Here is a 27,848-nt window from a genome sequence, read left to right as displayed (position 1 = left end):
AGGTAACAAAATAAACTTGTCGAGTCTCTAGAATAGAAACGGAATTGTGTTTATTGATTGGGTGTTGGATAGACAGTGCATCTGGGCTCCATCTGTAAGCTGCTGGTGGAAAACATGAGCTGTCACTTAAGCACCAGGAAATAAGTGGTCCAGCCAGCCAACAGCAGCGCCCCTAACAGCACTGTGTAACTGAACAGCACAAAAGCCAAGAGTTCCTTCAGCACCTTAAGGAAATGGACAGCAAACGATTCCTGCATGATTCTGGCTTTGCAATGTGGTGGAAATAAATGCATGGGAATAGTCTGATCTGCAAGGGAGACAGAGACAATACAAAAGGAGGATTAAAGATGTATTGTAAAGCAGAAACTGATCTTGTGATATACAACAGTAGCCTAAGTCGATATATATAACAGAGCAATCACATACACGTTAACTCATAAATAAGTTCTGCTGAATTCAACGGGGCTTGACCACAGTCTAAGTTGGTTAATAGCTAGAAATCTGTGTTCAGGCCGCTGATGGTTGCAGTACTCTGGACAGATCTGAAGGTAGTTCTGCAAAATCTAAATTAGGAGTTTGAGACCAAGTAATATGTCATCGACACAAATGATTACCTACTGATGCAAGGGGTCAGCCAAACATGAGGAAATTAGACCCCGCAAATGGATTGTGTGCAGTTGGAGAACAAAACCTCTCAATATATAGCTGATAATGCATTAATACTGCCTAAATGCACCAATAAAAAGCAGTCTGTTCCTCCAAAGGGAGGGAGCCTCCTTTAATATTTAATGTTATAATTGCAACTAATGGACAGACTGGCAGAAAACTTTTGTTTTGATTTAGGGTTGAGTACATATTGTTTGGCTTGCATCTTTATATCTGCCCCAAATAACCAGAATTAAAGTGGGAAATCCATTCCTGGTAAAATTGATATACAGCACTACTGCAACATAGCAATCTGCAGTGGTCCTTAAACTTTGGGAAAGTAAGGGTGCTGCACCTTTTCAGTTCCCAGGGCTTTGGAGCTTATATGCTTGGTTGTCCTATTCCATACTGCACATTTTTGCCATTATTAAGATTTGATGAGCCAATTCAGTATAAAGATAAAAAAAATCCTGTTCTTTCTCATGGTGTTTGTATATGGAAGGGATTTTTTTTTTAAGAGACACACACACACATTGAAAGGGTCACAGACTAAAGAAATGCACGTTTGTCTCAACAACAGAAAAATAAAGCCAGGAAGCTAATCCAGGAAGATTATTTTTCTCCCACACAATATGAAAGCTGTTGGAAGTGAACTGAGTTTCCATAATGCCAAGTACCTGCAATAATTAGTAAAAGCAATGATCAGATAAATTTGTAAAGCTGTGTTTAATAATTTGTTAATTATTCTTAATATCAACATATTTCTTCTGATCTCATGCAAGGTTTTATTATATATGTGAAGAAAACAATATAGTAATCAGACCACAAGTTTTAAAATATTTTGCATGATATAAACTAAATTATAAGAAGTTTCTTACCCTGGGCAAATGACGGCATTTGCTTAAAGTTGCTCTGCGCCTTTGTTTCTGGTCTCTCCCTGGCTCGTGGGGAGGCTGGTGATGTAGCTGGATCTTCTTTGAGTCTGTTGATCTGGAGAGGCAGGCATAATGACGCTGTATTTACAAGGCAGCTTAAGTAGGAATGGACTAGGTGTGGTCAGGGACAGGACCACAGGATATACATAACTCCTTTGTTCATCTTCATTGTCCACACAAAAATATCGCTAGTGGGTTTGTTAAGTGAAAGTTTAATGCACACAGCCTGGGTGTCTTAAAAATTGCATTGTATAATTACTGTATTTCATAAACTGTCATTCCCCCCACCATTTACAATTGTGCTTTTGTTTCTGGTTCTCCCCGTCCGCTATTTTCAGTAACAGTTGTGTGTATGATTTCAGTTATATATAGCAGCTGCTTAAGACAGGCACAGAAACCAGCAGGCTGGGAAGTTGTGGCCCTCCACATGTTGTTGGGCTCAAGCCCCCCCAAGTCTTAGCCGGCATGGCCAGCAGTCAAGGATTATGGGAGTAATAGTTCAACAGCAACTGAAGGGTCATAGGTTCACCAGCCCTTTAGAAGGAAAATAAGGCTGCATATTCCAAACTAAAATTTCCTCCAATCATCATTGACAACTATTGGCCTCATATATCCAGCTCAGCTCCAATGTTTTTGGAAGCTTATGATTTCCTGCACATTTCCTGTTACAATCTTTTTAATGGTCCTGTGCATAGAAGCCAACTCCTAGGGGCCTGGGGGCTTTGCTCTCCCCAATAAAATATTTGAGGGGGCCATGCCCCGCCCCAGTTGACAGGCATTGCCATTCAAATAGTGTGTGTACACCGCATCGTGTGATCAATTATGCAGGGTGGGGCTTACCTGGGCCACCACAATATTTTATTCAACTTGACACCCCTGGTCCTGTGTGTTGAAGATTAGCACCAAAGGCACAAATCCCCTTGTTTAAGAAAAATGAGTGGATGACCAGTGATGGTAAAGTTGCTGTATGAGATTTTTAAAAACAATATATTTTTTAAATTTGCTCCTAATCGGTCATAAATATTTTCAGGAGAAGGCTGATGTACTGTCTAACTTTGCCTTCTACCCAAATGGTGTTCCCAGTAGCCGTCGCTTTGCCTCTTGAGTAACTTCATATGTATGTTTTTAATCATAGTCCAGCTTTCTTAATACAGTGAAACATGTCAGCTTCATTAACTATGAACCCCCAATCTGGAATCCCATAGAAACTGGTGTCAATAATTAACATCCAAAAGTAAATGTTGTCTGATTCACTCCAAACTGGCACCAAAGTCTGCCAAAAGTTTTGTGGTGCCCCACAAACAGAGCAATTGACACTCAAAATGGGGGTCATCAGGTCACCCCAAAACCCAACATTGTACAATTTGTTCCAAACTGATGCCAAATTATGGCAAAAGTTTTGCAGCGGAAACCACACATTTTGCAGTGCCCCACAAACAGAGTGGCTAAATATTAATTAAATATAACAACTGGAGGATCTGCACAACGAATTAACTAGTCAGATTCTACCAATGTAACCAAATCAAATTAAGTCAGGGCAGGTGTTCATTTCTACCCCCATCACCTGGGCAAGTGAACAACCGCACACTGTGCTCACAGCAGTGTTTCCTATGATTCCTTCCTCCCCACTGCAACTGCATGGACCTTGGGTGTAAGAGCCCAACAGGCACACCGTAGCCCTACTGGCCAATGTTCAACCCAATGGGTGAGTCCCATAAACGAAAAATATGGGGAATAAATCAATATATTAGTTGTTGTTTTTTAATAATTTTTGTTTCAGAATGCCTTTAAATTTTATGTTTGTTTGCCACCCTGGGCTCCTTGGGCTATAAATAATATAGTCCGGCACCCCGTTCTCAGCAGGACCCAATGTCAACATTGTGAGTTTCATGGTTCTCAGCTCCATGGAAAGCAGTAGCACTTGACATGTTTGGGCAGGTTCCTGGGCTGTTTCCATAGCAGGGTTCACCAATGCTGTAATTTGGCCCACTCACCTGCCTGGTTCTTTCCACTTGGGATGATGGTGTGATTGTGACGCTGCTTTCTCAAGATGACTGGACCACCCAGCACCCTATTGCATCAGAGCAATGGCATCTCCATATGTTTTGGATGACAATTCCCATCACAGATATCTCATTTCTTGGTTGAATCCAGAGAGACTGGCACAAGGCCCATGGCTGATTATTTTATTAAGAATTTGCATTACTGAATTGGGAATAAAAGGCATCTTATCTCATGACAGCAGTGAGACAGGCACACCTGTATTGTGTTACACAGACCTCCCATCTCAAAACAGCCATGCTTCCCACCATAAAACTACCGGGTATATTATAAATTATGTGTTTTTAAACCAACAGCTTTATGTCTCTTGCCATAAACCAATAACACAGTAAGTTTATTTTAAATACATTGACTACACATAAATTGCAAACAATAAAACCATCAGTTATGTAATGGCATAATGGTTGCGGACAACTCTGGGGTTTTGGCGCTCATCTCATTCTATAGGCCAAAGGAGCTGGCGTTTGTCCACAGACAGCTTCCGGGTCATGTGGCCAGCATGACTAAGCCACTTCTGGCGAACCAGAGCAGCACATGGAAACGACGTTTACCTTCCCACCAGAGTGGTACCTATTTATGTACTTGCACTTGAATTGCTTTCAAACTGCTAGGTGGGCAGGAGCTGGGACCGAACAACAGGAGCTCACCCCGTCGCGGGGATTCGAACCAAACAACCTTCTGATCGGCTCTGTAAGGCATACATGTAGTAAATTGTTACTTGAAATCGATTAGTTTGAACAACTTACTTTCTCGGGGTTTATCCCTGAAAATCGATATATTTTCTAAACAGATAGGGAAAGAGAATGTAATACTGTACTTGCTTAAATTCTGTTTAGTAAAGGAATGCATTTATCTACTTATTAGCCTGAGGTTGGTTTCTCAACCTACAATTTTTGTGTGCTAAAAATCAGGAGGCTAATTCTTCCTTTAATGCAGTATCTGTTGTAGACGGAAGTTAAATGATTGAGCAGGTGGTTGCTGAACAACTTCAGGCGCAGCTGGAGGATGCGGACCATTTGGATCCCTTCCCATCGGGATTCAGGCCTCATCATGGGACTGAAACCGCCTTGGTCGCGCTGGCTGATGATCTCCAGCGGGCTATGGATAAGTGGGTAAGCTGTTTCCTAGTTCTGCTGGATCTCTCAGCGGCCTTTGATACCATCGGCCATAACATCCTTCTGGACCATCTAGAGGAGCTGGGAGCTGAGGGCACTGTTATACAGTGGTTCCGTTCCTTCCTCCTGGGCCATGTTCAGAAAGTGGTGATGGGGGATGAGTGTTCAGACCCCTGGGCCCTAACTTGTGGGGTGCCTCAGGGTTCCGTCCTCTCCCCCATGCTTTTTAATATCTATATGAAGCTGTTGAGATAGATTATCAGGGGGTTTGGGCTGGGTGTTCATCAGTATGCGGATGGTACCCAGCTCTACCTCTTTTAAATCAGAACCAGTGACAGCGGTGAATGTCCTGTCTGGAGGCGGTTGGAGAATGGATGTTTTGGGGGGACAGGGGGCGAGCAGGTGTGAAGGATTCCCTGGTCCTGAATGGGGTAACTGTGCCCCTGAAGGACCAGGTGCACAGCCTGGGAGTCATTTTGGACTCACAGCTGTCCATGGAAGTGCAGGTCAATTCTGTGTCCTACCAGCTCCATCTGGTACGCAGGCTGAGACCCTACCTGCCCACAGACTGTCTCGTCAGTGGTGCATGCTCGTTATCTCCCGCTTGGACTACTGCAATGCGTGGGACTACCTTTGAAAGTGACTCAGAAACTGCAATTAATCCAGATTACAGCAGCTAGACTGGTGACTGGGAGTGGCCGCCGAGACCATATAACACCGGTCCCAAGAGATCTGCATTGGCTCCCAGTACGTTTCCGAGCACAATTCAAAGTGTTGGTGCTGACCTTTAAAACCCTAAACAAACCTCAGTCCTGTATACCTGAAGGAGCGTCTCCACCCCCCATCATTCTGCCCGGACACTGAGGTCCAGCGCCGAGGGCGTTCTGGCGGTTCTCTCAGTGAGAAGTGAGGTCACAGGGAACCAGGCAGAGAGCCTTCTCAGTAGTGGCACCCGCCCTGTAGAACGCACTCCCATCAGATGTCAAGGCAATAAGCAACTATCTTACTTTTAAAAGACATCTGAAGGCAGCCATGTTTAGGGAAGTTTTTAATGTTTAATGCTGTATTATGTTTTTAATATTCAGTTGGGAGCTGCCCAGAGTGGCTGGGGAAACCCAGCCAGACAGGTGGGGTATAAATAAATAATAATTATTATTATAAGTGTCAGACCCAGAGTCTGCTATATACGCATCACACGTAGAAGTCCATTTTGCACAGAGGAAAATTTGTCACAGCTTCTCCAGAACATTACAGCAGCATTTAAAGGCGACTTCTGCTGTAAACACAAGTCTGGTTTCCTGAGCTCAATCCAATATATCTTTCCTCTAAACACCACATGGCAAGTGCTTTCTCAGCAGGCTTACTGCTCAAATTCTGTCTGTACACACCCTTTATCAAACAAGTACCACAGTCATCTACCCTTTAAAAATAAAGTTTATTTTTGACCCTTAATGCTGCCTGCCTCCTTCTGGTTATTTCAGATGAAAGCATCTCTATTTAAAATGACATGTTTCACTGAGATGCATTACAGCTTAGCAAATGGACTCTAAATTTAATCAGGCACCCTCATTATCAAATTATTAGCCTTGGGAAAAGCAAGGCCTTCCCCACAAACAGATCAAAATCAAGCTACTCAGGAAGCCAGTTGGGATGCAATTACTCCCCCAATGATATGGTGAAAAGTGCCAGCTTTCCCCCAGTAACATACAAGCTCTTCCTCATGTACGAATCTATTAACTGACCCTGGAAATTTGAAGAAAGCAATGAAGGGCACTATTGCCTTTACAGCAATAAATGATGCTTAATGTGAAAGTATTGTGTACTTGTTCTGAAAGAGATTCATTTACCTGTGCTTCTGATACAGAACAATTAGTACAAATTAACAATTGCAGCAAGAACTATTTTCCTTGCGAATTTGGCACTTGCGTGTTTTGCCTGAATTATAAATTCTAGTAGCTACTTTTCTTGTTTATCTTTATAGTTGCCCATTCTTTATTGGGAAATCCAGGGAAGGCAAAAGAAACCAAATTAATTTAGTGTCAGGGCACAAAAAATTACTTTTAGGGAACTTTTAAACCCATACAAAAATTGAGTTGATGGAACAGTGCTACAACACCGGATTTGCTTTGTGAGAATGCTTGCTCCCTTTGGAATACCCAAGAGAATGTGCTAGAACTTGACATGCAACACAACTTAAAAGTTAAGAGCAAGCAAGTCTCCAGGAGCAATGACTGAGAAAAGCACAAGGTAGCAGCATGGATGTTCAGGTGAACTGTCAGGAGAAAGGCGAATCCATCAATTGTGGCTTTTCTCAGTTCTCATTTTTCCCATCTTCAGTTTTCTACATTGCACAATCAGTTTGAGGATTTTAAAAAAGTGTTTATGACATTTCATGAGCATTTAGTGCAAATTCTTACTGATATATTTTTTTGTATACAATTTTGAGTAATATACACATTTTTGCAAAGCAGTGTCCCTTGATTTAATGCGTTTTTTGTAGGTTATTTTCAAAAATATATGCATTTGTTACACATTTTCCACCAGTACATTTTTTTGGTACACATTACTTGGGCTGGAGAAGTGCAAATTTCAAAGGTTGGTTGTGTTTCAGTAGATGTGGATTACATTGATTTGCCTTTAAATACCAACTGAATCAAATTTCTCCACTATCCCCTAATTGTCAGAGACAAAAGTCATGATCTATCATTCTCCCTCCACAACCCAAGAGGTGCAAAAGTTCCTACATGTTCCACCATCTCTCTGTGTATCTTTACCAAGATTAAACAAGTCTGACCACAACACTCTGCAACAGCAGTGCACTGAAATTTACAGTAAATATCCGAGATTGATGACTTTGACTTGAGAACTTATTTCGAAGGAATAATAAAGACAATTTAATACTTATTTGCATGTCTAATACAACATATACACACAATGGAAAACCGTTGGAACTGCATCTTTATAATCAACATTTGTCTCCTTGAATTTACACATGAAGTGAAGTATCAGGGAAATCTTCCTGAGAGGTATGGAATTGTGGAATATGTTAATTCCCAAAGAGATGCTTAGAAACTGCAATACACAGATAGATAGATAACCTGGGAATGAAGATAGTGGATGCACTGCAGGGCCCAGTCAAAGCACAGGCCACATTATTTAAGTTTCCTCCCAAGCTTATTTTTCAGGAAGCAATGTAAGGAACTATCTTCAAGGCATTTCATTTCTTTTATTGTTCCCTTTCAGAGAGGTATCAGCCCCTTGCAAAGTTATGGACAGAGTTGATGGAGGAGAACAGCACGCTTTCTGCCCTGTATCCAGCAGCAAGGCCAGCTTCCATTCGCACTGCCAGCACACCTCTTCTCTGCTATGGTGTCTCTTGATCGCTGTGCAGATTCTCGTTCTAAAAGGGCGGAGGCTCCAGCTTCTCCATTAAAGATTTGACCCAGCTTGTTCCATTGATGAGTTTAGTTGTTGCAATGACATATTCTGTTCCCCCATCTTCCATTTGAGACAGAAAGCGGAGGGCTGCAATTTCAGCATATGTCACTCCACCCAGGAAAAATACCAGAGTGACTCTGTTTTCTCCGTGCTGACCTGCATTGTTTACAAGGTAGAGTGGAAAACTGACTTTGAATTTATTTTTTTGTGCAACACAACACCTACCCAACCCTCACTTCCCCAAGCTCGGTTTTAGATTGGTTATTTGACAAGAAGTTTGCTATGCTGCAATTTGGAAGAGGGAAGCTAACCTAGGCAGAATGAAGCAACAGCGAATAAATATGCAACATCTATCACTCAGATACAGGGCCCAACCCACTGGGAATGCCTACGCTGCATTGAAATCAGTGGGAGTTGTGGGAGGCTGAACCCATGCATCTGATCCAGGGCTCCGTATGAGCTGCAACATGCAAGAAGAGCGGCTGAAATTGCATGGCCATTTAAAAAGCAAGTCCATACAAATTTGCACCCTCTAGGAACAAGGAAGCCTTTGTTTACACTGGAGCTCCAGTGTTAACAAGAAGCCTCTGTACTGTAGCTGAAGCTGCAGTTGTCATAAGCAGCCCTTTGAGCACAGTATTACAACACAAATTGTGCGTCCAGATACCTACGTTTTTTTTGAAGCCCTGTTGGCAATTGCTGCCTCTCTTCGAAGTGTGGTCCTGGAAGCATCTTTAACACTTCTTCTATGCTTCGCCACCCAGGACGGGCAAGCAATTGTGCCAGGCGCACACTTAGAGGAGCATAGCCACTGTATACATAAGAGATGTCATTGGGATTCTGCAGGAAGGATGGAAGGAAGTGGGACCAATGAAGAGCAGCTTATCACCACAGTGCATTTCATAAATTTTTTTAATCAATGCCATAACTGTGTGATGAAGTGCTTAACTTACCTGTTCATTGACATCATCCATCCATAGACGCAGAGTTTTCCGAATTGTTGGGTAGTTGTTTCTACTGGTTAACTGGGTCTTCAAGAGTCCAGCCTTTTCTAGATTATTTAAAGTCAGTATATGTTCATAGCCATAAGTCTGTAACAAGAACATGTGTTGTCAGGGGTACCAACTTGAATAAAATATTGTGGGGGCCCAAGTAAGCCCCATCCCGCATAATCAATCACACAACACAGTGCACACACACACCAGGTGAATAGCAGTGCCCATCAACTTTGGGGGGCCCACCTCTTCAAATATTTTTTGGGGGGAGAAATCCCCCATAGCCTCTAGGAGTTGGCTCCTATGTGTGCTGCTTAATATTGGTTGTATTGGTGGACTGGTGATGTTGTTCGGATGCCTGATTATTGTTTTCCAAAGCAACTACTCTATTTCAAACTTAAAAATGGAAAGCGTAATGCTGGTGGTCAACACAAGAAGTTTAAAGACTCTCTCAAGGCAAATCTTAAAAAATGGAGTATAAACACCGACAATGGGGAAACACTGGCCTGTGAGCGCTCCAGTTGGAGAACAGCCTTTACCAAAGGTGTCATGGGCTTTGAAGATGCTCAAACTCAGGATGAAAGGGAGAAATGTGCTAAGAGGAAGGAATCCTCACCGTGATCAACTCTCGCCCAGAAATCTATGTCCCCACTGTGGAAGGAAGTGTGGAGCCAGAATTGGTCTCCACAGTCACCTACAGACTCACTTTTAAGACCATGTACGAGGGCTTGCCAAAGAAGAAGGTATTGTAATTAACTTTTTTTAGAAAAATGTTCTTTTAAAATTTATATTTTATGGATTTTCAGTTACAAATGAATTAGATATTAAAAAGAAGAAAAGAAAGAGTATAAACAATAACAAGTTGGGAGTACTGAGACATCACACACTAAAAGGGAAAAGTATTACAGACGCTATCCCAGTTGTACAGTTGAATGTACTTGTCAGTCCACTATGTTCAGCGTGATGCTTTTGGGGGGGGGGTGGAAGTCATGAGGGTGGCAGCAGTTACAAGTTATAGGTCTATCTTACTATTTAATAATACACAGAAAAGGAACTGAGGCAAGTAGAGAACAGAGGAAGGGGATGGTACTGAAAACCATTTGGGGGAGTGTCAATAGTACTATACCATATTGTATTTTATATAATATGTATGAATTGTCATTTGACCTGCTTAAGAGATGCACAGTCTATCTGCAAGAAAGCAAAGTCAGGTTTTTCAAAACCATGGACTGATTTAGCATAACCAGTCTTGGGTTCATTGACAGTATGATCCTGTGTACAGTCGTACATTCCAGAAGTCCGTTCGACTTCCAAAATGTTCAAAAACCAAATCTTGGCTTCTGATTGGCTGCAGAAGCCCGTCGGATTTTCAGGTTCCAAAAGAATGTTCACAAACTGGAACAATCACTTCTGGGTTTGCAGTGCTCGGGAGTCAAAATGTCCAAGTTCCAGGGCGTTCGAGATCCAAGGTACAACTGTATGTTGTAGGAGCCAATGTGATCAAAGGGAATTCCTCCAAGGTAAGTCTACGTAGTGCTGTAGCCCGAGACTTCAATCAATAAACCATCTGATTTAAAGCTACAGTGAGGGGGGAAAGTATTTGATCCCCTACTAAATTTGCCTGTTTGCCCCCTGACAAAGGAATGACCAGACCACAATTTTAATGGTAGGTTTATTGTAGCTGTGAGAGACAGAATAACAACAGGAAAACCCCCAGAAACCCAGAAGACAAAAGTCAGAGATTGATGTGCATTATAATGAGTGAAATAAAATTTTTATCCCCTTTCAACCAGCCAGATGTCAGGCTACCTGGTATCTTCACTGTATGTAATGAGCTGAGATTAGAAGCACCTGCTGTAAGGGAGAGGTCTTGCCTGTAATCCCAGCTGGTTACAGTACCTGTAGAAAGACACCTGTCGACAGAAGCAATCAATCCAGCAGATTCCAAAGTAGCCACCATGACCAAGACCAAGACCAAAGAGCTGTCCAAGGGTGTCAGGGACAAGACTGCAGACCTGCACAAGGCTGGACTGGGCTACAAGACTATTACCAAGCAGCTTGGTGAGAAGGTGACAACACTTGGTGCAATAATTCGCAAATGGAAGAAACATGAAATAACTGTCAACCTCCCTCGGTCTGGGGCTCCATTTAAGATCTCATCTCATTGAGTTGCAATGATCAGGAGAACGGTGATGAAGCAGCCCAGAACTACACGGGGGGAACTTGTCAATGATCTCAGGGCAGCTGGGACCATAGTCACCATGAAAACAGTTGGTAACATACTACACTGTGAAGGACTGAGATCTTGCAGAGCCTGCAAGGTCCCCTTGCTCAAGACAGCACATGTACAGGCCTGTCTGCAAAATACTTCCTGAGATGTGTGCAAACCTGGTGGCCACCAAGTACTAAGTCATCTTTTGCAAAGGGATCAAATACTTATTTCACTCATTATAATGCACATCAATCTCTGACTTTTGTCTTCTGGGTTTCCCTGTTGTTATTCTGTCTCTCACAGCAGGGGATCAAATACTTTTTTCCCTCACTGTAAGAACACAGTGAAAAGTAAAAACAGGAGCTGAGCAAGTCTAGATTGAACCAAGATAGATAGCTATACAACGGGCTATAACAACATTTCTTGATATTTTTAACAAGCTTTTCTGTGCCACCCAATCCTACAGAGGTAACATTCAATTTAAAAATGCAATGCCCACATCCGCATGTAACAATAAATCATGGGTCAATGGCAATGTCAGGATCGAGCAGTGTACAGAGTCCCCAAAAGCTCTTGCTTTGCTCCTGCCTCAGTGTGAGCAACAGGCTATGAAGCCTTAAGTTATCATTATGTCTGAACCTGGAATTGTGGTTTGTTTCTCCTGAATAACCATGAACATGAAGCCACTGTTCCTGCTTTTGCAATCATGGTTCATACAAGAGAAACAAACCACAACCATGGTTCATATATTGGTAAGTCAAGGTTGCCTGGCTTGTTGCTCTCACTTGCTCCAGGGAAGGAAAAGAGCAGCACGAACTAGCAGACTGCACAATCCCAATAAACTATTAACCATGTTTGTTTCTCTTTTTATTTATTATCCTTTAAAAAAATACAATGCAAATAGAAAATATACTCCATCATTAGAATAAAAATACACCAACCTTGACATTAGATTCTAATTACTGAGAAGAGTTAACCAGCAGCTGGCCCAATGACTTGAGTTTCCCCACTAAACAACCGTGCATAAGGTTCTCCCAAGAGTGATCTATATTTGATTTGGCTAACCTGGAGAATCTCTCTCTTATAATGATCCAGGACCTTCTGTTTCAGTCCACTGTTGCACACCGACTGCAGACAAACAAGTCTTAATATCTTGATCAGGGGATGCTTTTGGGCAATACAGTCTTCAATGTAGTTGTTGACCTAAACAGAAAAATCAAACCAACAAAACTACACCAACTGCTGAAATGGTAGCTAAACAAAATGTTTAGCTCTTATTCGTAGGGATGCAAAAGAGGACATGGAACCTCCTCCATCACAATATCAAGAACAATTTGCATCAAAGTGAAACCAGCCACAATACAGGATGCAATTTTTGGTGAGCAGTTTTTCCTCATCAATAAGAGAGGTTGCAGTCTGGGGCAGAAGGACTGCAGCTGCAGCTGGTGTTGAGGATGTTGGACCAAGGAAATTTAGCTTCCAGAAGATTCAGTGGAACAGAAACAGGTTCCATTTAGCAAAAATGACACCCACCATTATTCCAAGAGATACTAGGTAACAATGGGGGGGGGGACTATTTTAAGAGCATTTTCACCTACCTTATCAGTGTCTATTCCTGACATAAACTCTTGTTCCACTGTTAAGTTATCAAAGAAGTCTTCCGATGCTTAAATAAATAATAAAAAACAGTAAACAAACATGCTGCATTTGAAAATAGTTTTCAGTCAGGAACAGTGCTGATATCTGGCCACTGGCAGCTTATTCACAGGAAATTTATTAAAGCTATAGCTGGAATAGAATACTCTGTAAGCCACCTTGAGTCCCATATGGGTGAAAGGCAGTGAGTGAGTGAGTGAATGAATGAATGAATGAATGAATAAATAAATAAGTCACTCACTAGTGATATCTTTGATGAGCTCCGCAATGGAAGTGTGGTTAGCTAAAGAGCTTCTTGCTGCTTGCATGTGCGGTAGCTGTGAGACAAACTGTTTGATCTCTCCAACAGTTTTAGCATGGTGTCTTTCCTAGGAAAATAGACCCAGCAGTTAGCAGTTTAGAGTCAATCCCCAAGGGCACATGGAAATCTTATGTGTCTCATTTACTATGTTCACTATTTTCAGTTAAGGAAAAAAATAGTTAAGCTGCTGGTGAGAGAATATCCAGTTCCCCATCCAATAATCTTTTTTTGTTGCATAATCAGTTTTGCAGTGTAAAACAGCTAAATGAATGGCAAACTCTGGCAGCATGAGCAATTTCCTACCTAACCATTTCTAACTAACTGGCATCTTTTCATGCATGTTCCAGTTTTACACATCTTAAAAGCATTCTTCCTTTTCTAGCATCAAAAAAGCCTGTGGGGCCGTGGAAACTGTGCTGAATCAGGAGCTGCCTGGGGTGAGTATGACCAGGTTGGATACCGGCCCCAGCAGAGTAAAACTCTTCTCTAACCTAATGAACTTGAAATATGAAACGAGCAGGGGACATTGTAATTCACACCGAGCTCTTATGACAGAGTGGAAAGAAAACCTCCATTTATAAAGTCCAAGATGCGCCCCCGCCAAATTACTAGAATACACGTGCCTTCTTTAATGACCACCATTCACTCTCATGGTTACAAATTGTCCATTGTTCGGATGTTTGCATTTTATTGATTTTACGTTTATTTTGTTTCTAAATTTTGCTCTTTGATTTTGAGAACTTTGATTGAAAAGCAGGTTATAAATGATCCAAAGTGAGAAATTATCTGACAGTCCATAAGAATGTTTCCTGAAGAGACATAAATCTTGTTATCTCAGTAATGATGAAAAGCAAAAAGCTTAACTCTAAGGACTAGATTGCCAGAGGTGTCTAATGACCTATTAATAAGGACAATCCAGATGTATGTATTCCACTTCCAGTTTCTATCAGACCAACAAGAAAGAACTACACACAACCACACATCCAAACACATTTATTGAAAAGTGGAATTTGGTTGAAGTGTAAACTATATGAATGGCAAGCCCAGGCAGGAAGATAATAATGAAGTATGCCATTAATAAGCCTTTTGCTACCCACAAGCTGCTGTTTCATTATCACCTATTATATCTGACAACCTTGCACTCTCTCTTGTTCCTTCCAACATAAAAGTGCCAATTATAGTACTCAATTTTAAATGGTTCCTCTTTCAATAGGCAAGTGCAGCTGCTCTGGCCTTCTAAAGGAGCAGAAAGAAATGCAGAAAACGTGATCAGATTACACAGCTCAGCACACAGTCATCTATGCTTTTATGTACCATCATACTAGGCCAGGCATGATGGAATTTCCCGAAACTGCACAACATAGAAGCACACATTTGTGACTGACTGCCAGGACAAAGCCACATGCCCAAATTATTATATGGCTATACCATCCCATGAGATATGTGACATCAGGAAGATACATCTGATTCCAACATGCCATAGGCAAGTCCACATGTATGCCTTGGTAGTATGGAACTGGGGGTAGGATTCAGTTCTCTAAGAATCTCAGCTTTCATTAAAATGCAAGCAAGTTTCCAGGTCTTATGAATGTAATGACATGTTCAAAAGTGTGCTTTCTGAATTCTCAGAAGCTAAAGGGGAGGGCTTCAGTGTCTTCCATGACTTATTGTCTTTCTTCATAAGCAGTAAAACTGGAAGGGTACAAGATGTGGAAGTATAGATTGTGTAGATCTATACACTAATATGCATAACACATATATGTTGCTGATTCAGGTTCCTCTTGGTGCGGGGTTTGGATTGCAAGGGCACAAATTTTCATTGTTTTTACAGAACACACAGCCTTGATCAAGACTAGTGCTGAAGCAAAAGTGCAAATCTGACTTCTGATTTGACCAGCATCCTGCAACTGCAAGGTGTGTATGGAACACTTCTGAGGCGGAATGGACAAGCCAGTTGAATCTGGACTCATCTGTGGGGATACAATGACACAGGTCCATTACCTCAAATGCAGCTGAGATTATTTTGGCTCTCTTGCTCAGCACAGAGCCCACAGCATTGAAATTCTTGTCCCGGATCTCTGCATAAAGCTCCTCAGCAGAATTCAGCTGCAGCTTCTTGGGCTCTGTGGGGAGATCCTTGCCACCCTCCCCCTGCTTCTTGGGGGCAAACTTTTCTGGAGGGAGTTTCACGTAAGCTGCCAAAATACAAGCCAAAGAAAACAGAGCTGACGGCTTTCCAACACACAGAGGAATAAACGCAGGAAAAATAAGGAAACTGAGCTGCCACTTGGCAAGTGCTAAGCTAGCTCTTGAGGGGCACCAGTTTTATTTTTTTCCAACCAAAACTGATACAGGAGAAGCATCTTATTCCCCCTCTTCTCCTCTGCCCACTTGTGTAACACTTTCCATACCAGATAATACCACTGGACAAAAGAGCAAAATATTTCCCCATTAAGTCAGGTGAAATAAATGAGAGTTACTAAACTGCTGTTAGAAAACTTGGGTGGGATGGGGGTCCTGTGGCCCTCCAGGTGCTTCTGGACCATTCTGGCTGGGGCAGTCCAACAACGGCTGGAGAGCGACAGGTTCCGCACCCCTGCATTAGACAAGATGAGGAGAACTAGGGTCATCCTGTCATCCCCAGTGTCTCTAAAATGCTGCTTAAGGACACGAGAGTGGGAGACCCTGAAAAATCCTCTGAGGAAGAAAGGAAGGAAGGAAAAAAGAAAGAAGGCAGAAGACCTACAAGGAAGAGGAGTGGCCTTGGCTGGGGGAAAAGAAAGGGGACAATGACAACAAAAGACCAATTGGCATATTGTGAGGGAGCTGAGAAAAAAACCTGTTACTGGGGATTGTTGTCCCTCCTCTGAACAGAACTGCTTACCTACTCCTTGACTAAGGAAAGGATGTGACCTGTAAGAAGAAACTGTCCACTACAATAAGAAGAGAGAATAAAGATGTATGTACTGGTCAAAGACAGGGTCTTTTCCCATCTGAGAATCAATTACTCAGTAATTTTGTTACATCCTGGTCACAGCTGCTAACTTACTATTCTGAATTCCGTATATCTCATCAATAAGCCCCTCATAAGTCAGCTGTGTGGCCAGAGGTGACATCAAGTCTATGTTGCGGTCAAGCAGCAAGAGGGTATCAAAGACTGGGAAGATTGGATTCTGGCTCCCAGAAAACTCCCGCTTCATCCTGATCATCATATTTGCCACGTGCTGAAGAAAGAAGTGTTTGGAAGATTATGGCTCAGGCTACAAGCAGCAAGTAACACATCAAACATTGTAGACATCTTTGAATATGCACCTCTCACTTCCTGTGGTGGTGAATCAAGCTCTAGATTGGTGTTCTGTCATCCTCTTTGTGCAAGAGACAGGCCCAAACTGACTGCTGCTCCTCAACCTCCAAGGACAGGGGCAATAACCAAAATCGGCAGCCTTATCTTCTTCACATCTCTCATATACACCTCATATACCCACACACCCATCCATTGTAACACAGAGTGTGTGGATTCATTAGACATTAAAGACCACATGCCTCTTTATAAGCAGGGTTAAGAAAAGAAAGAAAAAAGTAGAGCAATTCCAAAGTGATTGTTGTCCATACAAAGAGGCATTCACACAGTGAAATGGCAGACAAGGGAGGCATTCTAGATCATATTTACCCTTGCACATTCCCCTTTCCCAAAGATCTGTGGGATTGTTCCATAAAGTGCCTGGAGTGTCATGAGTCCCTTTGCTGCGTGATAGAGGCTGGTCTGGTCATTTTCTAAGTAACACTCCTATATTTTCAACAATGACAAAGAAAGGATGGTAAGAAACTTAGGATGCAGGTGGTATCCTCGGCTTACAGCAACTGAAAATAAAAAGGCATCCTATAAACACTGTACAGTACTTTAAATAAACAGGATCAGAAAACTGGCACATATGGCAAAGTGCTTCCTTGTGCTAATAGGTGTGTGTGTCAATCTGAATTTATTCTGCTGGCTCTCCTAGCTCCACGGACGACCTTCATTTAGTGATCACAAGAAATGAACACACAAGTATTAAGGATAGTTAAGGACATGGATACTCCTCCTCCCCTCCCTTTCTTAACTTACTAGCAGTATGGGTCCTGCTGCCAAAATTGTCACACTCATTTCTGTAGGCTGAGACTAGGTAGAGACAAGGTGTGAAAGTTAGGTAGTTCCTGCCTGCTTGAATTGTAATTTTACTGTCTGAAACAGCATTTATTATACATGACAAAGCTATTTTAGCCATCTCACCCCTTGCTATTTCCTGTAAGACCAATTGCAGTCATTAACAGTCGTCAACAGGTTTTCCACATCTATCAGCCAATCCCCCATTCCCACCACCCTTCTGAGTAATACCCCTCCCCACCCTCTCACTATATATAAGGGTCTGGTGACTTCTGTTTCAGTATATCTGAAGAAGTGTGCATGTACATGAAAGCTCATACCAAGAACAAACTTAGTTGGTCTCTAAGGTGCGACTGGAAGGAATTTTTTTTTTTTTTTTTTTTTATACTATGGCAGACCAACACGGCTACCTACCTGTAGCATTTATATACAGTGGTGCCCCGCTAGACGAAAATAATTCATTCTGCGAAAATTTTCGTCTAGCGGGTTTTTCGTCTTGCGAGGCAGCCCCATAGACAAATTCGTCTTGTGGGGCAGCCTTCCGCTAGACGAATGCCTTCGTCTAGTGAGTTTTTCGTCTTGCGAGGCATTCGTCTAGCAGGGCACCACTGTATTCACTCAATTTCATTTCATATAATAAAGCAAGCTTTCTTTGTCAATGTCTCTCAATAATCTTACTGTAAAGCCCTTTGTTTGCCTCTAAGAATTACTGGGTTGCCCATCTGGCAGTTAATAGGTCTTTAGGATCACCAGCCCCAAACAAAAAGTATCAGGTGTCAGTTTTATTTAGGCAGGAATGGAGGCAAACAAATGTTCATAAACAGACACACATTATAATGCTAGTAAAAGATCCCAATCCTCTTTGATGGTGTGTGTATGAATACACATGAGTGGTGGACACGCATGTGAGTTCAGACACATACTGTAACACCTCCAAGGTGGTAAAATTTGCTGCAATTGATTACTATATACTGCACTATATATATTGGCCAGCTTCCTTTTAAAAACCTCCAAGCAGAAGGCAGCCGCCAGCTAATTGATTGTCATTGTCGAAGAGGGTTTCCATAGTATTTGTCATTTTAAAATATACATACCCCACTTTTAAATCAATTTTTTCAAATTAGCTTATATAAAAAACACAGCATGAACAAAAACAAAACAAAACACTTAACACACCTAAATAGAGCAGCACTAAAATCAGTTTAAGGCCTGGGTGAAATTTTCACCTGTGGCTCTGGGAAGATCAACCGATAATCAACACTCAGAAGAGGGTTCTCTTCCTGGTTACCAACACTCAAGAGAAGTGAAACAGTCCTTAATGCATGGGAAGAAGGAAGTGACCCTCTTAATATGGAACCTTTATCTGTTTCCTTGCAGTTGAAGACTTGTCATACAACACAGAGAATAGTTGCTTTCCTTATAGCACTGAGGTGGTGGGGCATACAGAAGATCTGGTTCCAGTCTAGACCTCAAGTCAACAGGAAGCCAAAGCCACTGCCAACTAATGACTCCTATGAGTGAGCACTGGGGTGCCAACTGGGGGCTATCAGGAGCCAGTTTAGAAATATACCCCACACTGCAAAGAAACAAAATACTGACTTTGAAGGCACTTTCAGACTCCATGGATAACAGGTCTCCATCAAATGGAATGAGGTCCAGACTATACTCCTCTCTGTGAATGAAGGAGCCCAGAACTCCTTGATCCTTCAGTCGCTGCTCACACAGCAAGCTGCGGCGTGGCACAAACAGGATGTGGAAATCCCTCTGTGGACAGCGGACTCTGTCTTCACTAGAAAGGAGACAAGGAGATACCTTAAGAAATATAGAAACTACCAGTTAAAGTGAGAAGTTGGCCTTCAATAAGTGATGTCACCTGAGTTAAGGTGTAACTTTTCAGTCAAGGAAAACAAATAAGGGAACCATGAAGTTTCTACTCAGTCTGCAGAAAGCAAAAAGGTAGGTCTGGAGAGCTACTCTACCTGAGCACATTTTCAGCAATGATGTCCATGAGTTCTAGCCTTGGTCTGACAAAGAAAATAATATTCTTGACATCTGCAGGTGGGAGGCGGCCTGCTTTGAGAGTGAACATTTTCTCCACCTCATGTTCCTGGAAGGAGACAAAAGTGGAATAACTACCCTTTATCCTAGGACACCAAAAACATTTTTTCCACACATACTGGATAAAACTCTCAACAGGAAAGCACACTATTTATGGCAAAAATCAGACTTAATATATTTAAAAATCTTGCCCAATCCTACCTTTAGAAGTGAATATTGTGCAATCAGCCCAAATGGACCTGTAAGATACTCATCCCACACAATGGCCTATGAAGAGGAAAGCAGAGAATCAGCTGACACTTAAAGCTACATCAAGTATACAGAAGTGAGTGGGGTAGAGGGAAAGTCTCTGACAATTCTATGCAGAGAAACTTCATTATTTGTATTTCTAGACTGTCCTTCATCTAAACCTCTGAACATGGGCTCCTGCTTCATTTCCCCAGATGGTAAGTTACAGAACAGGGGCTCCCAAACTGTGGTCCACAGTTCATTCAGGAGGTCCATGACACCCATCACATTAAATATCCATTTTGATCTTTAATTATGTTTTTCACATCAATATTCATATTGATCTTAATTGTATTTTTAATACAGTGTAATACAATGAGAAATAAAAGGTAATAAAATTTTGACTTCCATATATAATATCTAGCCCAGTGCATTTGAATTGCTAAACAGACAGAAAAATCATTTAAGAGACACAACAATTTTCAGGTAGTTGGGGGTTTAGGAGTATTAAAAAAAAAAAAACCATTGCCAGAGAACAAACTTTCACTACAGCTTATGGTTTGTCAACATAAACCATAGGCTCAGGTTCAGACACAGTGCTAAGCCAAATCATGGCTTAGCTCCCAGCACTGAAGCAACTGTAAGACCAGAGGATGGAAGAGCAAAGTAGCTGCCATCTTCTCTCTGGAAACCTGCAGGTTTAGTTGTGCCAAGTCATGGTTTGGCTTAGTGTTATGTGCAAAACCCATCACTGCATGGGCATGTATGAAAACATTAAGTAGTAGATTCTGAAAGCACACCTTAAAGATCATGCTCTTCCCAGGGAGGTTCAGCTAGTGCCTTCATGATGCACCTTTAGGCACCAGGCAAAAATGTTCCTCTTTAACCAGGCCTTTGACTGACATTCAATGCCCTTTTAAGTGTGTTGTGGAAGAGGGATTATTGAGTTGTCTTTGTTCTTATTTTTAATATGTATTTTGTGTTTTTTATATTGTAGTTTTATGTTGTGAAGTACCCCAAGATATACGGGTACAGGGAGCAATAATTTTTTAATACTACTACTACTAATAATAATACTAAAATAGTTACACAAAGCACATTATAAAGCTAATTTTGGCCATCTCATCCCTTGCTTTCTCCTGTAAGACCAACTGCAGTCATTAACAGTCGCCAACAGGTTTACCACACCTATCAGCCAATCACCCATTCCCACCCTCTCACTATAGATAAAGGTCTGGTGACTTGTTTCAGTGTATCTGAAGAAGTGTGCATGCAATGAAAGCTCATACCAAGAACTTATTATATATATATTTCTACTGTGTCAGACACAGCTACCTACCTGAATCTATAACCTAGTAGAGTAAGCTTCATTGAGGTGGTAAGGTCCTGTGAGAAAGCTAGTGCATGTCTGTATGTATGCACCATTTTACAGCAGAATTCTGTGCATGTTTTTTAAGAAATAAAGCTCACTAGGCTCATTAGAATTTACAGTGGTAATTTTAGACCCCAGATGTAGTGGTTTTACGAGGGGGGGGGGCTTTAAACAGCATTTTAAATTTTTTAATAAATGTTTTCAGCATTAGGTCAACAGAAATAAAGCCCATTTTAGTGACAATTTAAGTGAATTTAAAATGCAAAACTGTGTGTGCTCAGAATATTTCTTGTTTTTAATTGACAAGCCTTTTGTTTTTTGATCTAACTTATCAGGAAGGTAGAGACAGCTTAGCCACGACTACAGAAAGTTTCAAAAGTGAGCAGAAAACACCTAACGAAGGAAAGTCAATTTTTTACAAGAAGATACACGACGTGCTAATGGACTATATGGATTACAAAATAGTTTGCCTTGGTGACTTTAATGGGGCAGTTTCCACACTCATGGATAGATCCCAAAGAACTAAAATGACAAATGAAGGGAAACTGCCCAAAACTTTCTTTGAGATGGTGGATAATTTGAATTTGGTAGATGCATGGAGATTAAAAAATCCAATGGACACTGAAGCAACATATTTTTCTGAACCTCAGAAGTCGTGGTCGAGAATAGATTACATTTGGATTTCGAATGAATTGGCTCCTAAAATACAAAAAGCAGAAATTGGCCCAAAGACATGTTCAGATCATAACCCTGTGCAATTGAACTTAAAAGTGATCTCCAAGGATTCCTTTAGATGGAGGATGGATGATGCGATGATGAGAGACACCAAGCTTATCGAAAAAGCTGCTAAAAAGATGCAAGAATATTTTCAGATCAATTTGAATACTGAGGTAGAGAAAAGAATAGTATGGGACTCAAGCAAAGCAGTAATGAGGGGTTTCCTAATAAGTGAAAAAACTAAAAAGAAGAAGCAACAGAATGAAGAAAAAGAAAAAGAAAAGAAATTATGAGGTCACCCCAAAAATCAGAAAATTCAAAAAGAAATTAAATTCTTGCAGTCCCAATATGCTAAACTATTGAATCAAGAAATAGAATGGAAAATAAAGTTTATGAGACAAAGAACCTTTGACTCGGCCAATAAATGTGGAAGATTGTTAGCTTGGCAGTTAAAAAAGAGGCAGAAAGCAAACATCATCACTAATTTAACAGTCAACGACAAGAATGTGGTGAATCTGGAGGAGATCAGATGGTGTTTTCAGAAATTTTTTAAGCAATTGTACAGGGAAGAAAAAGTAGAAGATACAGAGATTAGCCAATTTCTGGAGAAAAATGGATTGCAAAAGGTCCCAGATGAGAAAAAAAAACTTTACTCAACCACCCAATTTCAACTCAGGAGATAGAAGAAGCAATCAACAACATGCAGGTTGGAAAGGCCCCAGGACCAGACGGACTTACTGCAAAATATTATAAGTCCTTAAAAGATTGGTTGGTCCAGCCGTTGAAGGAAGTGTGCAATTGACTGCTGGAGGGAGGTAGGGCACCAGACTCATGGAAGGAGGCCTATATCACACTAATTTTGAAACCGGAATCGGATAAAACTCTGATGAAGAATTACTGACCAATTTCACTTTTGAACGTGGATTATAAATTTTTTGCTAATGTCATGGCTATGAGGCTAAGGAGGGTGCTAAAGGACTATATCCACAAGGATCAAGCAGGTTTTTTACCTGGTAGACAAATAAGCAGTAATACAAGAATCATTGTGGATATATTGGAGAGACTAGAAAAGAATATAAATACCGATGCAACGTTGATGTTTATAGATGCAGAGAAGGCCTTTGACAATATTTCTTGGACTTTTATGAAGAAAAATCTAGAAAAGATGGGAGTCGGTCAAAAAATTTTAAATGGCATTAATGCCATATATACTGAACAGAGAGCAAAAATTATAATAAATAGTGTGATATCGGAGGAAATTAGAATCGAGAAAGGAACGAGACAAGGGTGCCCTATCTCCCCCTTATTGTTTATTACGGTCCTGGAGGTCCTTCTGAATATGATCAGAACAGAGAAACAGATAAAAGGAATAAGGGTGGGAGAGAAAGAATACAAGTTAAGAGCCTATGCGGATGACCTGGTGTTATCCCTACAAGAACCAGAAAGCAGTGTTCCCAAAGCTTTGGAGATAATTGAATCATTTGGTCGTGTAGCAGGCTTTAAGTTAAATAAAGCCAAAGCTAAAGTATTAACAAAAAATCTGAATCCATTGCAGATGCAGAAATTGAAGAATTCTACAGGACTTAATTTTGTTAAAAAAGTAAAATACCTAGGAGTCAATATAACCCCGAAAAATCTCAACCTGTTCAAGGACAATTACGAAAAACTATGGGATGAGATAAAGAAAGACTTTGAGATATGGTCTAGGCTGAAGCTTTCTTTGATGGGCAGAATAGCTGCGGTAAAGATGAATGTGTTACCAAAGATGTTATTTTTATTCCAAGCGATACCAATTATAGACAAGTTAGATTGTTTTAGAAGATGGCAAAAGGATATGTCGAAATTTATCTGGCAGGGAAAGAAACCTAGAATAAAATTTAAAATATTAACAGACTCTAAGGAGAGGGGAGGTTTTGCCCTGCCAGACCTAAGAATTTATTTTGAAGCAGCTGCCTTTTGCTGGTTAAAAGACTGGTTTAAGTTAGAAAATACAGGTGTTTTAGACTTGGAGGGACATGACAATGTGTTTGGATGGCATGCCTATCTTTGGTACGATAAGGTAAAAGCCCACAAAGCTTTTAAGAATCACATTATTAGGAAAGCCTTGTTTCAGGTTTGGATGCGGAATAAAGATTTGTTGGAGAAAAAGACTCCTAGGTGGATATCCCCAGTAGAGGCGAAAGCTTACAAAAGGCCAAATATGCCTGCAAGGTGGTCGAAATATGCTGATATACTGCAACAGGAAGGTCAAACTTTTAGGCTTAAAAGCTATGAACAAATGAAGGAGGAAGTTACCGACTGGTTGCAGTATCACCAAATAAATGAAACATTTAGGTTGGACAAGAAAGTTGGCTTCCAAATAGAGAAATCAAAGTTGGAGACAGAATTAATTGAACCGAACTCTAAAAACCTTTCCAGGATGTATAATTTGTTGCTAGAGTGGCATACGAAAGATGAAATGGTAAAATCAGTTATGACAGACTGGGCAAAAGATGTTGGACATAATATAATGATGGAAGACTGGGAAAAACTGTGGAAAGAAGGTATTAAATTTACAGCGTGTAATGTCTTAAGAGAGAATATTATGAAAATGATTTACAGATGGTATTTAACACCAGTTAAGTTAGCTAAGATGTATCATCGATTAAGTAATGTTTGTTGGAAATGTAAAAAAGTGGAAGGTACCTTTTATCATATGTGGTGGACATGCCCAAAGGTAAAGGCTTTCTGGGAGTTAATTTATAATGAACTTAAAAAAGTGATGAAAGTGACTTTCAGTAAGAAACCAGAGGCTTTCCTATTGGGCATGACCAATCATGAGATACCCAGGCAAGATAGAGTGTTTTTTATGTATGCCACAACAGCTGCTAGAATTTTGATTGCGAAAAACTGGAAAGGTGAAGAGTTCCCGACAGTAGAAGAATGGCAGATGAAGTTAATGGACTATATGGAATTGGCTGAGCTGACCGTGAAGCTCCGAGACCAGAGGGAGAAGGTGCAAGAAGATTGGAAGAAATTTAAAGATTATTTAAAAAATCGTGAAAAATTAGATATCTGAAGCAGAATCAGTGAATATTGATGGCTTTAGTTATAAGATGTTAAAGTAAAATAGTATACTACAAGTAATGTTGATGAAAGATGTATGCTATTAATTGTGGTAATAAGTAATAGGTAATATGAAGTAAGTTAGTTATTTGAAATTGTAATAAGAATAATGATGGTTGACGGAAATTAGTTACAAAGTTACTAAAGTAAATTAGAACTGAACGTTGTTGAGAGAACGGGGGAAGTCCCCCAGTTAAGATTCAAACTAGATTTAAACATTAAGCAATAAGTATTTGAGAGTTCCTGTTTTGGTATGTATAAGTTTTTATTATTTTTAATTTCTCATTTTCATATTTTGTTTGTTTGTATTTGATGTGTTTCCATTGTGTTTCTATGTTTGTGATTTATTTAATGTGAAAACCAATAAAAAAAATTATTAAAAAAAAAAGTGAGCAGAAAGGATGCTGAGGCAGCCAGCATCAGCCATGGCAGCCCCCTTGAGTCCAGGGTCGCCCCGGGAGAAGGCGGGCGACACGCAGACTCAGAAGGGGAGCGATTTCATGTGGGCCTGGCTGCTCCCGGAGCGATGCGTCCAGGGTGGCAGGCCCCCGAAACACACCTCCTGCGTCGAGGGTCCCCAAAGTGGCGCTCGCGGAAGCCCTGCTCCTCTCAGCTTTTAAATTTTGTTTTAAATGGGTTTTATGGTGGTTGCCGATTTCCAGGCGCGCGAATCGCAATGTGTGCGCTTCGCCTGCCTTCTCCGCCTTCCTTCCTTCCTTCCTTCCTTCCCAAAGGGGCATTTTGTGAAGCTAGCTCCTTGGCTTTGCCAAAGGGGCCCAAAGAAGGCCGAGGCCCTTCTCTGAGCAGCGGGCCTGGCTCCCGAGGAGACAGACCCCGCACTGCACCGCCGCCCGTGTGGCAGACGGACCCCCGGCGCCTCCCGCCCCTCCCTCCCTCTTCAGGGAACGTGAGGCGGAGGAGCGGGCAGGGCGGGCCTGAGGGGAGAAGGACGCAGGGAGTAAAGCGCGCGCGGAGCTCAGCCCCTGAGAGGGAGGCAGGAAAGGCGCCGGCTGCGCGCGGCCTCCCCTCCCTCCCTCCCTCCCTGGCTGCCGCCCGCCTCCCTGCCATCCCGGGCCGACCTTGGATCCGGCGCACTTGTCGAGGAACTCGCGCAGCTCCTTGCGGCCGGCCTCCCTCAGCGCCATCAGGTTAACCCGGCCCGAGTTCAGGTGCGCCGCCATGACAGCTCCTCGCCGCCTGCCTTCTCGGCTCCGCCTGCCGGGCTGCCTGCTTGCTGCCAGCCCAGCCCAGCGCCAGTCATGTGGAGCCCGAGACCGACGGGAAGGGACGGAAGGGGCCGCCGCCTCCGCCTCCTCCAGCTGGGCGGGCCCAGAGCAGCGGCCGGCGCGCGTCCCGGAGCCCCTCAGGCGCTGCAGGAAGGAGATGCTGGCTGGCTGGCTGGCTTGCTTGCTTGCTTCTCCTCCTTCTATCCCTCTTAACCGAGTAAGATTGTCTTCCATAAACACCGTCTTAACAGTGAGTCCGTAAGTGACTGTGGAGGTCAATTCCTTCCACTGTGGGGACATTGGTTTCCTGGCAGGAGTTGATCATGGTGAAGGTTTGCCAAGTGCGGCTTCCTCTTAGCACATTTCTCCCTTTCATCCTGAGTTTGAGCATCTTCAAAGCCCATGACACCTTTGGTAAAGGTTGTTCTTCAACTGGAGCGCTCCAAGCCAGTGTTTCCCAGTTGTCAGTGTTTATACTCCATTTTTTTAGATTTGCCTTGAGACAGTCTTTAAACTTGTGTTGACCACGGGCATTACGCTTTCCATTTTTCAGTTTGGAATACAGTAGTTGCTTTGGAAGACAATAATCAGCACCCGCAAATAACCAGCGCAAAATAAGGTCTGAAGCTCAACATCAAAAAAACTCAGATCATGGCACACACGAGGCAGCCTTGAGATACTAGCTCCCCATGTAAGGCATAGAATCCAAATCCAAAGCCATATTTGTAAATATGAAGAAAATGTAAGTAAAGAACCTTTTTTTCTGTTTCCCAATGGGACCTCAGTGTCTTTTATTTACTCTTTTATGCAATGATAGTGATGTGTGAATGAGACAGAGGTGGTGGAGGAAGGATTGGGTAGATCCAGCTTCCAAGTTTTTAACTTTGCTATATAAACTGTAAGCCAGTTTTCTTTTTTTTTAAACCCAAGAGAACTTGCACAGGTGTTGTCTCTTACAGCCTGTAGTGCTAGTGGTAGATGCAGAAGGCACTGGGGAAGCAAAAGTAGTAGAAACTTCTCCCTTCAGCATGTCACAAAGTCAATCAATCAATCAATTTACAGTATTTATTGCATTAGCCATATGGCCATAGCACATAGTGAGAGACCAGGCAGTGACCTGTCACAATTATACATGGAATACTACAGATACAGTTAAAACATTAAGTGTAAAATCATGCTGAGTAATACAGATAAAATAAAGAGCAGTAACAGGGCATGTCGACTGTGTCTATGTCAGGAAGTTACATAGGACTAGGGCTGAGGCAAGTTAGCCAAAAAGGTGGCCCTGAGTTTCAGGGCCTGTAATATGTAGATGGCCACTCCATGTGAAATCGGGGTTGGCATCCGCCAGTAAGTATTTCATGCGGTCATCGTCCCGGGCAATGATCAGCGGGATTAAAAGGAAAAGTCTGGGTCTTACTGAGACATATAGTGGGCAGTAGAAGAAAAAATGAATAAAGTCCTCTATCTTTCCCTGGTTGCATGGGCAGAGTCGAAGATCCAGAGGAGTATTAGAAAGTCACAAAGTCTCCAAAGCTTTTGTTACTGAATACAGTGGTACCTCAGGTTAAGAACTTAATTCGTTCTGGAGGTCCGTTCTCAACCTGAAACTGTTCTTAACCTGAAGCACCACTTTAGCT

General features: G+C 41.8%; 1 protein-coding gene and 1 long non-coding RNA gene across 3 annotated transcripts; both read right to left on the bottom strand.

The window, feature by feature from the left end:
• Positions 1-28: 28 nt before the first annotated feature.
• LOC117061892 lies at positions 29-1,765 on the bottom strand. Its single transcript, XR_004428162.1, has 2 exons — positions 1,524-1,765; positions 29-307 (listed from the first exon to the last, which is right to left on the bottom strand). It is a non-coding gene; the product is annotated as an uncharacterized LOC117061892 (long non-coding RNA).
• A 5,866-nt stretch (positions 1,766-7,631) lies between these two features.
• VPS33A (VPS33A core subunit of CORVET and HOPS complexes) lies at positions 7,632-26,210 on the bottom strand. Of its 2 annotated transcripts, XM_033174491.1 has the most exons (13): positions 26,062-26,209; positions 19,762-19,827; positions 19,482-19,609; positions 19,102-19,291; positions 17,029-17,145; positions 16,408-16,582; positions 15,360-15,553; positions 13,299-13,425; positions 13,000-13,067; positions 12,467-12,604; positions 9,148-9,285; positions 8,866-9,034; positions 7,632-8,350 (listed from the first exon to the last, which is right to left on the bottom strand). In XM_033174491.1, the coding sequence occupies exons 1-13, from the start codon at positions 26,161-26,163 to the stop codon at positions 8,157-8,159; spliced, it is 1,806 nt and encodes a 601-aa protein (XP_033030382.1). In that variant the 5' UTR covers positions 26,164-26,209; the 3' UTR covers positions 7,632-8,156. The 2 variants fall into 2 exon arrangements, with proteins under 2 accessions (XP_033030382.1, XP_033030383.1); XM_033174492.1 differs by lacking the exons at positions 7,632-8,350; positions 8,866-9,034; positions 9,148-9,285; positions 13,299-13,425 and having other exon boundaries at positions 12,469-12,604; positions 26,062-26,210.
• Between the last annotated feature and the right edge of the window lie 1,638 nt (positions 26,211-27,848).

The sequence above is a fragment of the Lacerta agilis genome, chromosome 17 (assembly GCF_009819535.1).
Source record: "Lacerta agilis isolate rLacAgi1 chromosome 17, rLacAgi1.pri, whole genome shotgun sequence".
Lineage (NCBI taxonomy): Eukaryota > Metazoa > Chordata > Lepidosauria > Squamata > Lacertidae > Lacerta > Lacerta agilis.
The sequence above is the reverse complement of the archived record's forward strand: the minus strand, read 5'-3'. Positions and strand labels throughout refer to the sequence as shown.

Coding starts and splice junctions, on each gene's coding strand:
- VPS33A (XM_033174491.1), bottom strand. CDS start 26,163: ATGGCGGCGCACCTGAACTCGGGCCGGGTTAACCTGATGGCGCTGAGG. Junction 13,068..13,298: donor GCTCATCAAAGATATCACTA/GTGAGTGACTTA, acceptor TATTTATTTAAG/CATCGGAAGACTTCTTTGAT. Junction 9,286..12,466: donor ATAAGAGAGAGATTCTCCAG/GTTAGCCAAATC, acceptor TTCTTGTTACAG/ACTTATGGCTATGAACATAT.